The following is a 13,796-nucleotide window of genomic DNA, read 5'->3' on the forward strand; positions in this document are numbered from 1 at the left end:
TAGGCTACAGGACAATTTAAAAGTTTTGGTCCTTTATGCTGTAATTGATGAAGGTTGATCTGTGTTCTGCATGTGGCCGAAGTAAGAGATTCTTCTGGCATGTGGTTTGTGTGGGGATCTATATCAGTCTGACTTGTTTGGCTTTTCCAGTAGGACACGTATTGGTGTTGTGTATATTCACTGCTGTCTTTTTAAAGGTGCTGTTATTGGTATTTGTGTATTCAGAATTGGTGGTGTTAAGGTTTGCAACATAGGCTCTGAGTATTTATGTGGTTTATGTTGATGCAGGACAGCTCTTGGGCAGACTGTTTATTATTTAAGAGTATCCCAAGAAACACTACTCACACCTATATATACATAGTGCCCACCCATATTAACTCTGGGCCCATCCAAAATGTCGGGTCTTTCTACGTCACTGCTCTGCCCATGCATACATCAATAACCTTTTCATTCCTTATATTCTCTTCTGTTCTCTTCACTCCTGCCATAGTAATCTTCTCACCCTCCTGTCCCCCTCCTCTCAGATTTATTTATCCTTCCCTTGTCTGCTACACCCTTTATCAATAATAGAGTTCCATTTCTCCCTTTCCTTGCTATCCTTTCCTCTGTTTCCCTCCTCTATCTCTCCTATAATTAATCTGTAAGTCACATAGATATATTTTATTTATATGCGGGATAGCAAGTTTTTAATAAACCTGAAACCTCTCTCTACTTGAACAGCTCCCTTGAATCTGCCTTCAGCTACTTTGGCCCTAAGCTTTGGAATTCTCTCCTGTCCCATATTAGGCTTCAACCCTCCTTTTCTAAATTCAAGTCACTACTCAAAACTCATCTTTTTCAGGAGGCCTTTGGGCTCCTTTTGCTTAACACAAGAGAATGACATGGGGACAAAGTTTGTCCCCATCCCCGCCCCCATGGGTTGTCTCTGCCCCCGCCCCATTCCCGCAGGTTCTGTCCCCATCCCTGCTCTGTCCCCATGGGCTCTGATCTAATCTGCAGAAGCCCCAAACAATTATGATTTTATATTTAAATCTTTTTCTTAAAGTATAAAACGGAAAAATATGCAGTGCAACTATTGTGTATAAATTACAAATAGAAAACAATAATAACAGTGAGCAGCTATAATAACCCTCCTCACCACCACACTCTATCCTTCCAACCCCAAGAACAGCTGATTTCTACTATCCCAAGGAATCCTAATCCACTCTGTCCATGGGTACAAAATACAACCCTTTCTGTATGCCCTAGAAGGGAGAAACATGCCCTATGAAGTACTGCTATGATTTTTTAAATATGTGGATGAATAAGAAGTGATCAACAATCTCAGAATTCAGTCTAGCTCTCCTGTCTTCCATAGTCCTTCTGCAACAGAAGGTGTCTTCTTAGAAGATGTTCTGGTTGGAGCAGGATGTACAGGATCCCCCTTGCAAATTTTGTTAGTTGTGGCCAGCATGTTTGCTTGCTTTTCCAAAAAATCAAAATATTGTTGCCTGCATCACTCAAACATAAATAACAGTCCAGTTAATTTCAAAGTAGAAAATGACACGGGCACAAAGTTTGTCCACGTCCTCGTGGGATCTGTCCCCATCCCCGCGCCGTCCTGTCTCCATGGGATCTGTTCCTGCCCCATCCCCACGGTTACTGCGGGTCACCGTCCCCTGTCATTTTCTACTTAACACTCCCTCTTTGTTCTCTTTCCTATCTCCCTTTCCTTCTGCTTTTTTTAGATTTGTTTTTCTAAATCTGACAATTGTCATACTCTGTGGTATATCAAGATGCTGTAAATAAATAAATAAATAATAACATGTGCTAAGGATAGGTAGTCGAGTGGGTCTCAGGGTAAAGTCTCCCTGGCACGGAAGTTCTGTGCTGGACCAGGGGCTCTCCAATTAACGTAAATGCATGGTTCAGAGAAAGTCTTCTTAACTACCATGTCTTTAACCATTAAGATTAGATACTCATACTTTAGCATTTTAGTTCAGTTTTTATTGTGAAAAAAGGTGCTTTGAGGTTTGAGCTACAACTGAAAAAAGTGTAAACCAAATTCCTTTAATTTGACACTGCATAAAGCAACTAGCAGCAATTTATTTAACTCAAATTATAAACTACTTCGCTCCGAGGCGAGACACCAGTAGGGGGCAGAGACGAGCACTGACTGCAGTTCTGTCTTACAAACCACCACGCAGGGGGCTAACACAAGGAAGGGGCCAATCCGGCCATAGAAAAAACCCTCTTTGGCTTAACCAGTGAGTGACACCGCGCTCTTTACGTAGACCTCGCACGCTCCCACTGCTCTCTGTGGAAAGGTCCACGTGCTCAGGGCTGCTGCCGGCTGGGGCTGTGCGTTTTGCGACACTTTGCGGCAGCGCCGTGTTACGCTGGGGTTCTGGTATACCGGTTGGTTGTGTGAGGCAGGAGCTGAGCTGAGTAGCAGCTGTAGCGACGGCGGTGAAAGCGGGAGCCCTGGAGAGGGACCGCGCTGAGCGAGCCGCTGCACAGTGTCCCGGTGTCGCCGCTGTTTCCGTACATGCTGCTGTGGGGCTCTGGGCCGGTGCTGGGTTTGCCGAGGACGGAGCGCAGGTGCCCCCGGGACCCCTGGCTTCCAAGCGCCGAAGATGGACTATGACTTCAAAGTGAAGCTGACGAGCGAGCGGGAGAGGGTGGAAGACCTGTTCGAGTACGAGGGCTGCAAAGTTGGACGAGGCACTTATGGGCATGTGTATAAAGCCAAGCGGAAAGACGGGTGAGTGACAAGGCCGGGGCCCCGGGGACTGTGTCCTCCCTTTTCGGTATTTATGGGACTGCTAATGGAAGGAGGGGTGAGGCACGCAGGGGTGGGGGTGACATTGTCTCTTTCTCCCGATATACATTTATTTCATTCTTATTTCGGGCTGAGCCCCGTTACCGGTCCGTAAGAACCACTGGGGGCGGGGGGCAGTGCTCAGACTATCTTCATGCACCTGCAGAGCTTGCTTTCTTTTTGGGAGGTGGGGGTGAGGAGAGGCCTGCTGTAAGCACCGCTCTCCCACAATTTGGTCGACAGCACACGGTCAGACCTGGGTTGTCTTTTAGGTTTTAGGAGCTCTCAGGAAGTAATGTGTGATTGAAGAGCAATGGTTGTTAGAGGAGTGGCAGTGGGATTCCTCGGGTAATATTTGGCTATTAATTATTTTAAAGTAGAAGTAAGTAGGTTTTGTCCAAGAAAGCTTTCTAGAAACAGCTGGGATTTACTTCTTAGCAAGTTGCAGTACTTTTGTTTAATCCAGATATTTAAATATATGACCGAGCAAGTCTTAGAGACATTGGGATGCTAAAGGAAGAATATTTGTTAGGCCCGTGGTGGAGTAGCAAAGAGATGCTAATCGATTCTAGAAGCAACAGGATTTATTTATGCTACTGAATATTGACACTGGGAAACTGTAGACAGCTTTTATTGTGTGGCATACTGAGGCTGTAATGTTTTCAAATTTATATTGTAAACAAAACATATACAAAGAAAACATCCTATATAATAAAACTCACTCTCAACGTTCTGAGGACACTGACGTCACTGTCAGGTCCTCCGGGCACTTCCTTCCGGTTCGAAGCCTTCGTGGTGGTGAAGCCACCGAAAACACTGTGTTGGGGCCCCGCCCTCACATCAAACATGATGACGTTGAGGGCGGAGCAATGGCGTCAGTGGCTTCACAACAAACAGCGCAGCAGATTGAAGGTGGTGTGCCGAGGTCCGCAACAATGGCGGCCAGTGCCATCAGAACGCCGAAAGGGGTGAGTAGGGAGGGAGTGGGGACGTTCGGATGGAAACTGTGCTAGCGCCCGTTTCATTAACGCAAGAAACGGGCATGTTTTACTAGTTATTTAATAATAGACCATATTAGGACACCTGCAATGTCCTACTTAATTTTTTCTTGTTATATAGCGCAGTTGATAGTGTCTTATTAATTGAAAGTATTTTATACTGTTCAAATGGTGACTGTTAACAGTTGGACACAACTTACTGTATTTTTGTCTTTTATCAATTTAGATTGTAAGCTCTGTTGAGCAGGGACTGTCTTTTCATGTTCATTTGTACAGCGCTGCGTAAGTCTAGTAGCGCTATAGAAATGTTTAGTAGTATAGGACAATGGTAAATTAAATGGTCTAAAGTACCTACATGGTTGTTAAAAGACCAGCATCTATTTGAGACTTCTTTAGATATTTTGGAAAGTTTGTAAGGTGTCCACATAGCTCTGTGCAAGATGTAGAATGATGATTGGGTAAGAGCAGATGATTTTGAGGATTTAATTTACCATTGTCCTATACTGGATGAGTATAGAGGACACTATTTCCCATATTCTAGATTTTAAGATCTCTCTAACATACAAAATCATAATCACGGGAGAATTTGGTTTAAACACGGTAATACAACCTCAAATAGCCAAATTATTACGTATATTGATTCAAGTTGCTTTAAAACTGATATGTCAAAATTGGAAGGACTTTATGAAGCTATCTTATAATATGTGGTGGAATACAGTATGTCTTTACGCTAAATATGAAAAAGCTGCTGCAGAGAAATGCGGCTCCCTTTTAGCATTCAATAAAACCTGGTCTCCTATACTCAATTACTCATCCAGTTAATATTAATTATTATAATCTATGCAAATATAAATGGGTACTAATTACATATATATGTATAATTTCTTATCTCCACCTCTAACATTTAGTAATATGCTTATTCCTATAGATATACAATACCTGTAATGAAACAGAATCAGGGATCCTAGAGTTGATGTAAACACTGTCTATAATTCTTCTACAAGTCAGTGTACATAATCAAACTTGTTAAAACTATTATTAAGTCTCTGGTACTTAATTTCCTTTCTTTTTGTTATTTCAAAATTAATAAAAATGATTGAACAAAAAAAAAAAGAAATGTTTAGTAGTAGTAGTAGTTATCCTACAGCCTTGCTGATTTTGTAATTGGGTGTTCCTTTGTGACTAGTGAATAACAAGGCCTAGTGATTCATCTTCAGTATTTCCCCAGTGAGAAGAGGGATATACTGAATAACACTAGTTATTTGACTCATTGAATTATTTGTTTGGTATCATGAATGTATTGTACACTACAAAAAGCAGTATCTCTGAATTTGATACCAGAATGTGCTAACGTTTATTTTTGAAAAGCTTTCATAGCTGCCATGATCTGGATTCTTTACAATAGGTTTTATTAGACATGCTTAATTTCTGTCCATAAGCATGCTGTTAAACATCAATTTTTGTGTAGCACTGTGGTGAGAAGTCTATTTCAAAGTATATTTTGTTTTAATTTCTTATCGTAGATAGCAGAAGGACCGCGCTTCTTCACATAAAGATGCTATGCTAGAGAGGTTACTGTTCATGTGATCTAGATTAAACCTGTTCCATTGTATGTTTTTCCAGTGGTTGGTAAATTATTTACTTTTCTTTACATGGGTTCTGTTTTTTGAAGATACAGGAATTTCTGCTGTGGCATAGAAACCAGTTTAAGCTGTTGAATGAAAAAGGCTGTACTTTAATATTAACTATCAGGCTCATTTTCAAAGCACTTAGCCTCCCAAAGTTCCATAGAAACCTATGGAACTTAGCCTCCCAAAGTGCTTTGAAAATATGCCTCTTTGTCTCCTTTAGAGTAAATAGTAAGATATCTGCTGACTTTCTTCAGAATTGATGTTAAATAATATGCAGTTTTTGGTGTTTAAATGGTTTAAGATCATAAATTTAATGGGTGACATAGGTTTTAAATTTGTCATTTAAAATCTGATTGTAGGCGTAAATATTTAAAATTGACCTCATTAGGTCTGACAAAAATGTGAATTTGTAATCTTTTATTTGTAACTTTTTTTTGTGCTACTTTATAAGTGAAAGTATTAAAATTATAATTCATAAGATTTACCATATGTGATTTACAGCAGGTTTAATTTTATGCATTGGGAGCTATCTACTAATATATGTTAATGGCATTTGCATGCTAATGTGGTTGTGCATTTTAGTAAATCTAGCCTATAATGTATTACACAAAAGATATTAAAATTGATATTGTCCTTTTCCTTATAGGTTCTACATAATATTGTTTTTTCACAGTTTCATATATCCGTGTTCTTTCCTGAAATGTTTGCCAGCCGGGTGGCATAAAGGAGTAGGGGAGAACTGTGCAGTATTATAAAATTTTCTCTTAAGTTACCTAAGTGGTCAGTAAAATCAGATGGGTGGCACGCCTAAAAAGATCCTGGGGGAGATGTGTGCATTATTTTGCTGGCCACAGATGCACATTTAGGTTGTTTAATTTTAGAGCTAAGCACAATAAAATTGACTTGTTTCTTGTACATTTCCAAAACTGTTGTCAAACTTGATAAAACTCAAAAGAAAATATCTTAAGGTTTAGACTAAATGCTTTAGGATCTATGACTTTCAAGTGTATACAATAATTGATTAAACTTCAAAATGAAACCTTAGATCTGTGAGAAGTCTGCCTGTTAATTTGTACTGGTGATATATTATAAAATGAATTCAATACAAAACTGTCTATTTTTTTGTAAATGATTTTATTTTTCTTTCTGTGTACAGTCACTTTTAGAGTACTATCTGTATTAAATGAATTCATTAAATACACATCTCTTAATTCCCTTGAGAGCACATAGAACTGCTTGCTTTGGTAGACTTATTTTTATCCACTTCAGTTTGCCTTACACGGAATTTAGCTTTTTGACCTGTTTACTAAAGTTCAGTAAAGGGCAAAATTAACATGTGGAAAGTCTGTTCGGTAAATGTTGGCATGGCCAGCATCTACCCATGCAAAAGTTACTGCGTGGAACTGGTGGTAAGTGCATCTGTGTCAGCATTGCACTAAATGCAGCCCCTACATCTCTCACAAAATCTGCTGACCTCTTGCTCTCCCCCTTCATGATATCAACTGACTGGGAGCAGGAACAATCCCTAGTTCTTTTTGCCCTTTTGGTGGCCTGGGATCGGTGTGGCAGCTCATATCCCTAGTAGTACTAGGGGTCCAGCTGCTGCATAAGTGTTGTGCAAACTTATTTGGTAGCTTGATCCTTAGCGGTAGTACAGTGACACTATCACTAGGGGGTTCAGAGCTGCCATTTTGATCCTGGACTGCTGACCAGGTAGGAGTGTCCAGGTAGTGCTCCTGCTCTGTGCTAGATTCCAGTGACCCTCAGTAAGAGCTGGGGGGTTGCCATCGGGAGTGGAAAGGGTTTAGGAGGCGAACATTTTTAAGAATATTTGTGTGTGGGGGCACTATAAAAAGGGTGTTGGGAGAGATGCATGATGCCTTCTCTTGAGACATAAGTACCCTGTGCTAAATTCACAAGCAAGTGTGCAGTAAAATTCCGTGTGCTAATTACAGTGTGCAGTCCATGCCCAGTTCCTGCTCCCACTCTAAACTTGGCATACGGTTAGTAAATGAATTAATGCATGCTGTTATGCCAGTGTGTTCTAGTTTTAGTAAATGGGCCCCTTTGTTTTTGATGTTGGTAACCTCTGAAACATGAAAAGGAAGCCCAGACCAAGAAGACTTTTAATGCTGGTATAAGGGCTAATTTTACATTTAAATTGTCTGGTAGTGCCTACTTCACCTCAGCCTTCTTTTTTTAGGTCATTTACACACGTTTAGGTCTTTTAGATTTCATCTCAGAGGGCTGACGGATCAGTTACAATATTTGTCATTGCTGTAGTCCTATCTCCATTGCCTCTACTCTCTGTTTCTAAATGTGCAGTTTGACACTACTGATATGCATAGTACATGTACCCATTAAAAATGCCCCCACATTGGTAGGATATTTATTTTTATTAAGGTAGGGTAGAAGATCGAATATGGAAGCTATTTTTACTATAAAGTAACTATACATACATTCTGTGAAATAACATATATGTTAGTAAATAAAAAAATAAACTTGGGAACTACTGCTTGAGAAATTGCCTTGATTTGTCTCAAGTTACCTTTCTAACGGAGGCTCAAGCATAGAGGGAAATAGAGGGGAGTTCCTCTTTCCCCCTCTGCTACTTCACCATGCGAAACTGCAGTAACAACTTTTGGGGCACCTTCTATTTTGGGCAGATTGGCTGTTGGTCTCAGGAAGGAGACTGACCTAGATAGTGAAGTTTCACTGTGTCCAGCTGGGCCTAGCATGCCCCTACTCCGAGAATGCTGTGAGATTCAGCATGGTCTAAGGAGGAACCAGGAGTTATTTCCGGTTTGGTGGTGCAGACTGCTTCGCAGCTTCCGGAGAGAATTGATACTGCTTTGGTTTTTGCGTTAAGGACGATTGAAGAGTCTAGGGGTGAGCAACTGCAGCAAACCAATGGTGGAAAGCAGAGAGACTTTGAAGAAGCATCTGCAAGAGCAAGTAGTAAGAATGTGAGTACTCCTGCTTCAGTAATTTCTTTCCGTCCACCTGTTGAAACTGCAGATATTGACAATAGATGCAGCAGGTATACGCGTTTTATTAACCATTTCATTGAACATAACCTCTAGGTTTCAAGTTTTGGAAACTAATTTAAACCAGCAAGCTTCTAGAATTGATGGTTTTGATATAACTTTGTGAGATATAAATGGAGCTTCTGTGCAAAATCTTCAAGATAACATAGTAGATAATGGCATTCAAAGACCCGCATGGTCCATCCGTTCTGTCCAACAAGATAAACTCATAGCATAAGGTATGATTGTGATGCTACATATGTGTACTTATTCTTGATTTGTCTTTGCCATTTTCAGGGCACAGACAGTAGAAGCTTGCTCTGCACTGGCCTTGTTCTCCAACTATTGAAAAGCTGAATCTATCCAGCCATAATCAGGCCACATAGAAGTCTGTCTAGCACTGGCTTTGCTTCTCAATTACTGGTGTTGCCATCTAATCACAGCTAAGCTTGTTTGGTTCCATTCAAGATTCCTTTACGTTTATCCCATGCATTTTTGAATTCAGTTACTATTTTCTTTTCCATCACCTCCTGTGGGAAGGGCATTCCAGGCATCTACTACCCTCGCCGTGAAGAAGTACATCCTGGCTGAGTCAGCCCCCCTGCAATCTAAATTCATGTCCTCTAGTTCAACCATCTTCCTATCTCTGGAAAAGGTTTGTTTGTATATTAATACAGACATTCAAATATTTGAAAGGTATTATATCACCCCTATCTCTCCTTTCCTCCAGAGTATACATCTTAAAGTTATAGAGTCATGTCTTGCAAACCCCATACTATTTTTTGTTGCTTTTCTCTGAACCATTTCAAGTCTTTTTAAGTTCTTAGCAAGATACAGCCTCCAAAACTGGACACAATATTCCAGGTGGGGCCTCACCGACGACTTGTACAGGGGCATCAACACCTCTTTCCTTAGCATCCCTCCAGACCGAACCAGAATGTGACTGATGGGTTGTGAACGCCTTCCAGCAGGTGGAAACTGATAATTCTGACTCTAGAGGGAGAGCCAATAAGAGCCATTGCCAGCCAGAGAAAGATCTGGTATTCTCAGTCTCCAGCAGTTGGAACGTGGTGAGCCCTTCATTTCAGTCTCTCTACTTTTTGCTATCGCTTTCTCTGTATTGTCAGCTAGTTAAAAAAAAAAAAGCTGCGTTGCTGTTTTCTTGCCAGTATGGCAGAGAAACTCTGTCGCTGTGCCGTGTGGCAGGGGCTGGGTACTAGCGGCTCTTGTAAATTTTGCACCGCTGTGGAAAACTCTTTAGAGGCAGGTCCCACTCATTCCATTTTGAAGTCTGTGGTGAAGGATAAGCCGGCAGCCCCGGTTTTGGTGGGAAATGCTGCCATTTTGACCGCTCCCTCTGTATTATCGGAGCGGTCTGTTTCACTGCCGGTTTCATCGGCTCAGTCACAGAAAGAAACTCTTCCTCTTTTCCCTGCAAGTTCAAAAGGGGGTTTTCCTCCGGAATTTGTTCTTCAAATGTACAAGGCTTTTCTTTTACATAAGACAGATCCTCCCCCCTCTTCTTCTGGGAGACGGCCTATAGAAGGGCAGTTGGTGGGCCCAGATTACCTCCGATCAGTGGGTAGTGGAGGTTATTCGAGAAGGGTACGCCTTAGAGCTTGTGTGTCCTCTTTCAGATGCTTTCCCTAGAGTTTCCTTTTTGGTCTCACCTCAAGGTGGCCGTCGTCAGGGATACACTGGCAAGGCTTCTCGACCTCCAAGTGATTTGTTCATTGCCTTCTTCAGAGCTCAGGTAGGATCAGTATTCCATTTACTTTGTTGTTCCAAAGAAAGAGGGTTCTTTTCAGTCGATTGTGGACCTCAAAGCGTTCAATCGGGCTCTGAGTTTCCATCTTTCGTATGGAGACTCTTTGCTCAGTCATAGTAGCGGTTTGGACGAGAGAATTTTTGACGGCGCTAGATCTAACAGAGGCCTATCTGCACATTCTGATTCAGCCCCTGCATCAGTGTTTTCTGCGCTTTGCGGTACTCAGCCAGCATTTTCAATTTTGGGCGTTGCCCTTTGGTCTTGCAACAACCCCTTGTACCTTTACGAAAGTCATGGTGGTAGTGGCAGCGACCCTCAGGAAGGAGGGAGTCCTAGTTCGCTGGATGGTCGGCTAATCAGAGCAAAGTCGTACCAGGAGAATATGCAAGTCATGGATCGTGTGGTTCGTTTTCTGCGGTCTGTGAGTTGGGTGGTCAACACACAGAAGAGTCTTCAGCTGTCTCAGTCGCTGGATTATCTGGGAGTGTGCTTCAACACTCGGAGGGGTTGAGTATTTCTTACACAGGCCCGAATTTTCAAGCTACAGGACCTAATTCGACAGTTTCTGCAGCAATTGGTACCATATGCAAGGCATTACCTTCAAGTGTTGGGTTCCATGGTGGCGGCAATAGAGGCGGCGCCGTGGGCCAGAGCGCACATGAGATCTCTGCAGATGTCACTGCTCTCCAGGTGGTCACCACAGAAGGACTCACTATAAATGAAATTACCACTGCCAGCTCAGGAGCGCAGCAGTCTTTGCTGGTGTGTTCGGACGAACAGCCTTTCCATGGGGATGCCTCTGGATGCGCCGCAATCTTGGAAACCAGGGCAATTCGGCTGGCGCTACAAGCGTTTTGTCCCTTACTGAAAGTCAGATCAGTTCGCATCATGTCAGACAATGCCACAGCAGTGGCCTATGTCAATTGGCTAGGAGGGACAAGGAGGAGTCAGTTGGAGCAGGAAAAGGCTCAACTCATGAGTTGGGCGGAATCACACCTGATTGCGCTCTGTGTCTTCATGAGGTGGGAGCGAAGAACATTCAGGCAGACTTTCTTAGCCGCAATTCTCTGGATCCCAGGGAGTGGGCCCTCAGCGACATAATGTTTCAGGCAGTTGTAGAGCGCTGGGGGCTCCTGGTCATGGATCTCTTCGCCTCTGCGAACAATGTGAAGTTGCCGAAAGGATCTAAAGGCTCAGGGGGTAGATTCTCTCCAACCCTGGCCAGTAGATCTTCTTTATGCGTTTCCCTCGTGGCCGCTGATAGGTCATCTAATTCAGAAGATAGAGACTCACAAGGGTCACGTGATCTTGGTGACTCCGGATTGGCCCTGCAGACCTTGGTATGCTGATCTGCGTCTTCTCGTTGGTTTCTCACTCTCAAGTTTCCAGAAGTTCTGGTCCAGGGCCTGGTGACCCATCCAGACCCGGGTTAATTGTTGTCCTTATGCTTGGCTCTTGAGCGGGCTCAATTGACAGAGAGGTTACTCAGCCGGCATCGCTCCACTTCTTTTAACTATATCAGGACTTAGAGAGTGTTTTAGGTGTGGTGTGATGATTAAGTATCTCTCCTTTTCGCTCTTTGATAAGGGCTTGGTGCTGTCTTCTCTTACGGTTCAAATTGCGGCCTTGTCTTGTTTTCGAGGACGCTTTAGGGGGGAAGTCTCTAGCTTCTAATCCAGATGTTGTTTGCTTTTTGCGTCCTCCCTTTCGGATGATTTTTTTCCTTTATGGGATCTTAATTTGGTTCTCTCGGTTCTATTGAAACCATCCTTGAGCCTTTGGCATCCTGTACTTGAAGGATTTGACGCTCAAGGTGGTATTTTTGGTGGCCATTGCCTCGGCTAGGAGAATATCGGAGTTGCAGGCTCTTTCTTGTCGTCCTCCGTTTTGGGAATTGCCAGAGATCAGGCGGTGTTGCGAGCAGTACCTTCTTTTCTCCCTAAAGTTCAACCGTGTTTTCATATGTCCCAGTCGGATTTTGCCCATACTCTGTTCATCCTCTGGGTCGGAGGATCAGCGTCACCTGAAGTGTCTCGATGTGAAGAGGGTCCTGTAGTATATTGTGAAGGGGAGGATAAGGGTTTTGAACAGATGGAAGTGGAGGGGGGAGAAGGAAGGAGGCTCAAGAGCTGAGGGAGACAGAGCAGATCCTTACCTTTAATCATTCCTCAGAGAGAGAGAGAAGGGAAAAGGTAGTGCCCCCTAGAAAATGGAGGTGGGAGAAGGACTACATTTCTCAGCATCCCCGGGGAAAACCCTGGTATAGGGATTATTGGCCCCAGCATTCCCCGGGAGAAGGCTCTGACAAGGCAAGGGAGGGGCACCTGGAACATAAGTAAGAGAGGAACAGCTGCCCAGAGTGGAGGAGAATGAGCCCATGGACTGGCAAGCTGCTGGAGAGAAGGAGCAGGAGGCAGGCTCTGAGGAACCCATGGACCTTTCTGCCTGGGCTCATGCCTTGAAAGCTAAACTGAAAAACCAGGTGAACTCTTGGGTCACAGCTGGGCTGAAAGTGGAAAGGGGAAAGGTCATGCGGGAGGGAGGGTCAGTGAAGTAATAGAGTGACCCAGAAAGGGTGGGATCTTTTCCTCTTTCCCAAAAGAGTTCAGGCTGTGTTCCTTGAAGAGACTGTGTGTCTGAACTGAGTGCTAAGGCACTGAGCACAGTGGATTTTGAACTGTTGGGAAAACAAACCTTTTGTGTGGGGGCGGGGAAAGTAAGCTACAGTGTTTTTCCCCCCCTTTTTGTAGGCTGAGGCCCACAGAACTGTGTGTTTTGAACTGTTTGCAGAAACCCCGTGGGGGTGGGCAAGTTACAGGGATTCTTTTTGGGGTGTGAAGTTGGACTACAGAGAAACCTATCTGTGGGGACTGTTAATTTGGCTCCAACTGATTTGTGCAGCAGCTGGAAGGGGACGTGTTTGTGTTTCTGCTGTGCCTGGGCCCTGAGAGAAAAACAGGAGCAACTGTTTTGAAGGGCTGCAGGATTCCTTTTGAAAGTTACTGGACTGTGAATCCCTGACAATAAAGGAGCTTGGTGACTTTTACCTTTTTGGAGTTTTTCTTTGAGCCCTGCCCTGTGGACTGCAGTGGCCAGGGTGGAGGCCAGATCCCGAAGACCCTCGGGCGGAGGGAAGGATCTTTCACAATAAATATGGAGGAATTTCGGCAGATGGATCATCATGTTTATCCTGATTGGGGAATCTTGTAAGGGGTTAGCAGCTTCTAAGCCCACTATTTCTAAGTGGGTTAAAGAGATGATGACTTCCACTTACCTCATTGCCGGCAGACCGATGGAGTGAAGGCACATTCTACTAGAGGACAGGCAGCTTTTTGGGCGGAGCTTTTTCTAGTCCCAGCATTGGAAATCTGTAAAGTGGTGACTTGGTCTTCCTTGCATTCGTTTTCATGCATTATAGATTGGATGCGCAGAGTCGTCAAGATGCTGTTTTTGGTGCACATGTTCTTATAGCTGGTTTGTTGGGGTCACTCCCTTAAAAATACTTCCCTTTAGTGACATTCTGTTCCGGTCTGGAGGGATGCTAAGGAAGGAGAAATTAGTTCTTAACTGCTA

At 43.4% G+C, this 13,796-nt stretch overlaps 1 protein-coding gene across 2 annotated transcripts in view; it reads left to right on the plus strand.

Moving 5' to 3' along the window:
* The first annotated feature begins 2,333 nt into the window (after window positions 1-2,333).
* CDK8 (cyclin dependent kinase 8) overlaps window positions 2,334-13,796 on the plus strand; it is a 422,329-nt gene continuing 410,866 nt past the window's right edge. The window contains exon 1 of one of the 2 annotated variants that reach the window (XM_030200323.1): window positions 2,334-2,743. In XM_030200323.1, coding sequence (XP_030056183.1) covers window positions 2,616-2,743 — 128 coding nt within the window. In that variant the 5' untranslated portion in view covers window positions 2,334-2,615. The remainder of the gene's footprint in view (window positions 2,744-13,796) is intronic. The other variant, XM_030200322.1, reaches the window with a different exon arrangement.

The sequence above is a fragment of the Microcaecilia unicolor genome, chromosome 4, assembly GCF_901765095.1.
Source record: "Microcaecilia unicolor chromosome 4, aMicUni1.1, whole genome shotgun sequence".
Classification (NCBI taxonomy): Eukaryota; Metazoa; Chordata; class Amphibia; order Gymnophiona; family Siphonopidae; genus Microcaecilia; species Microcaecilia unicolor.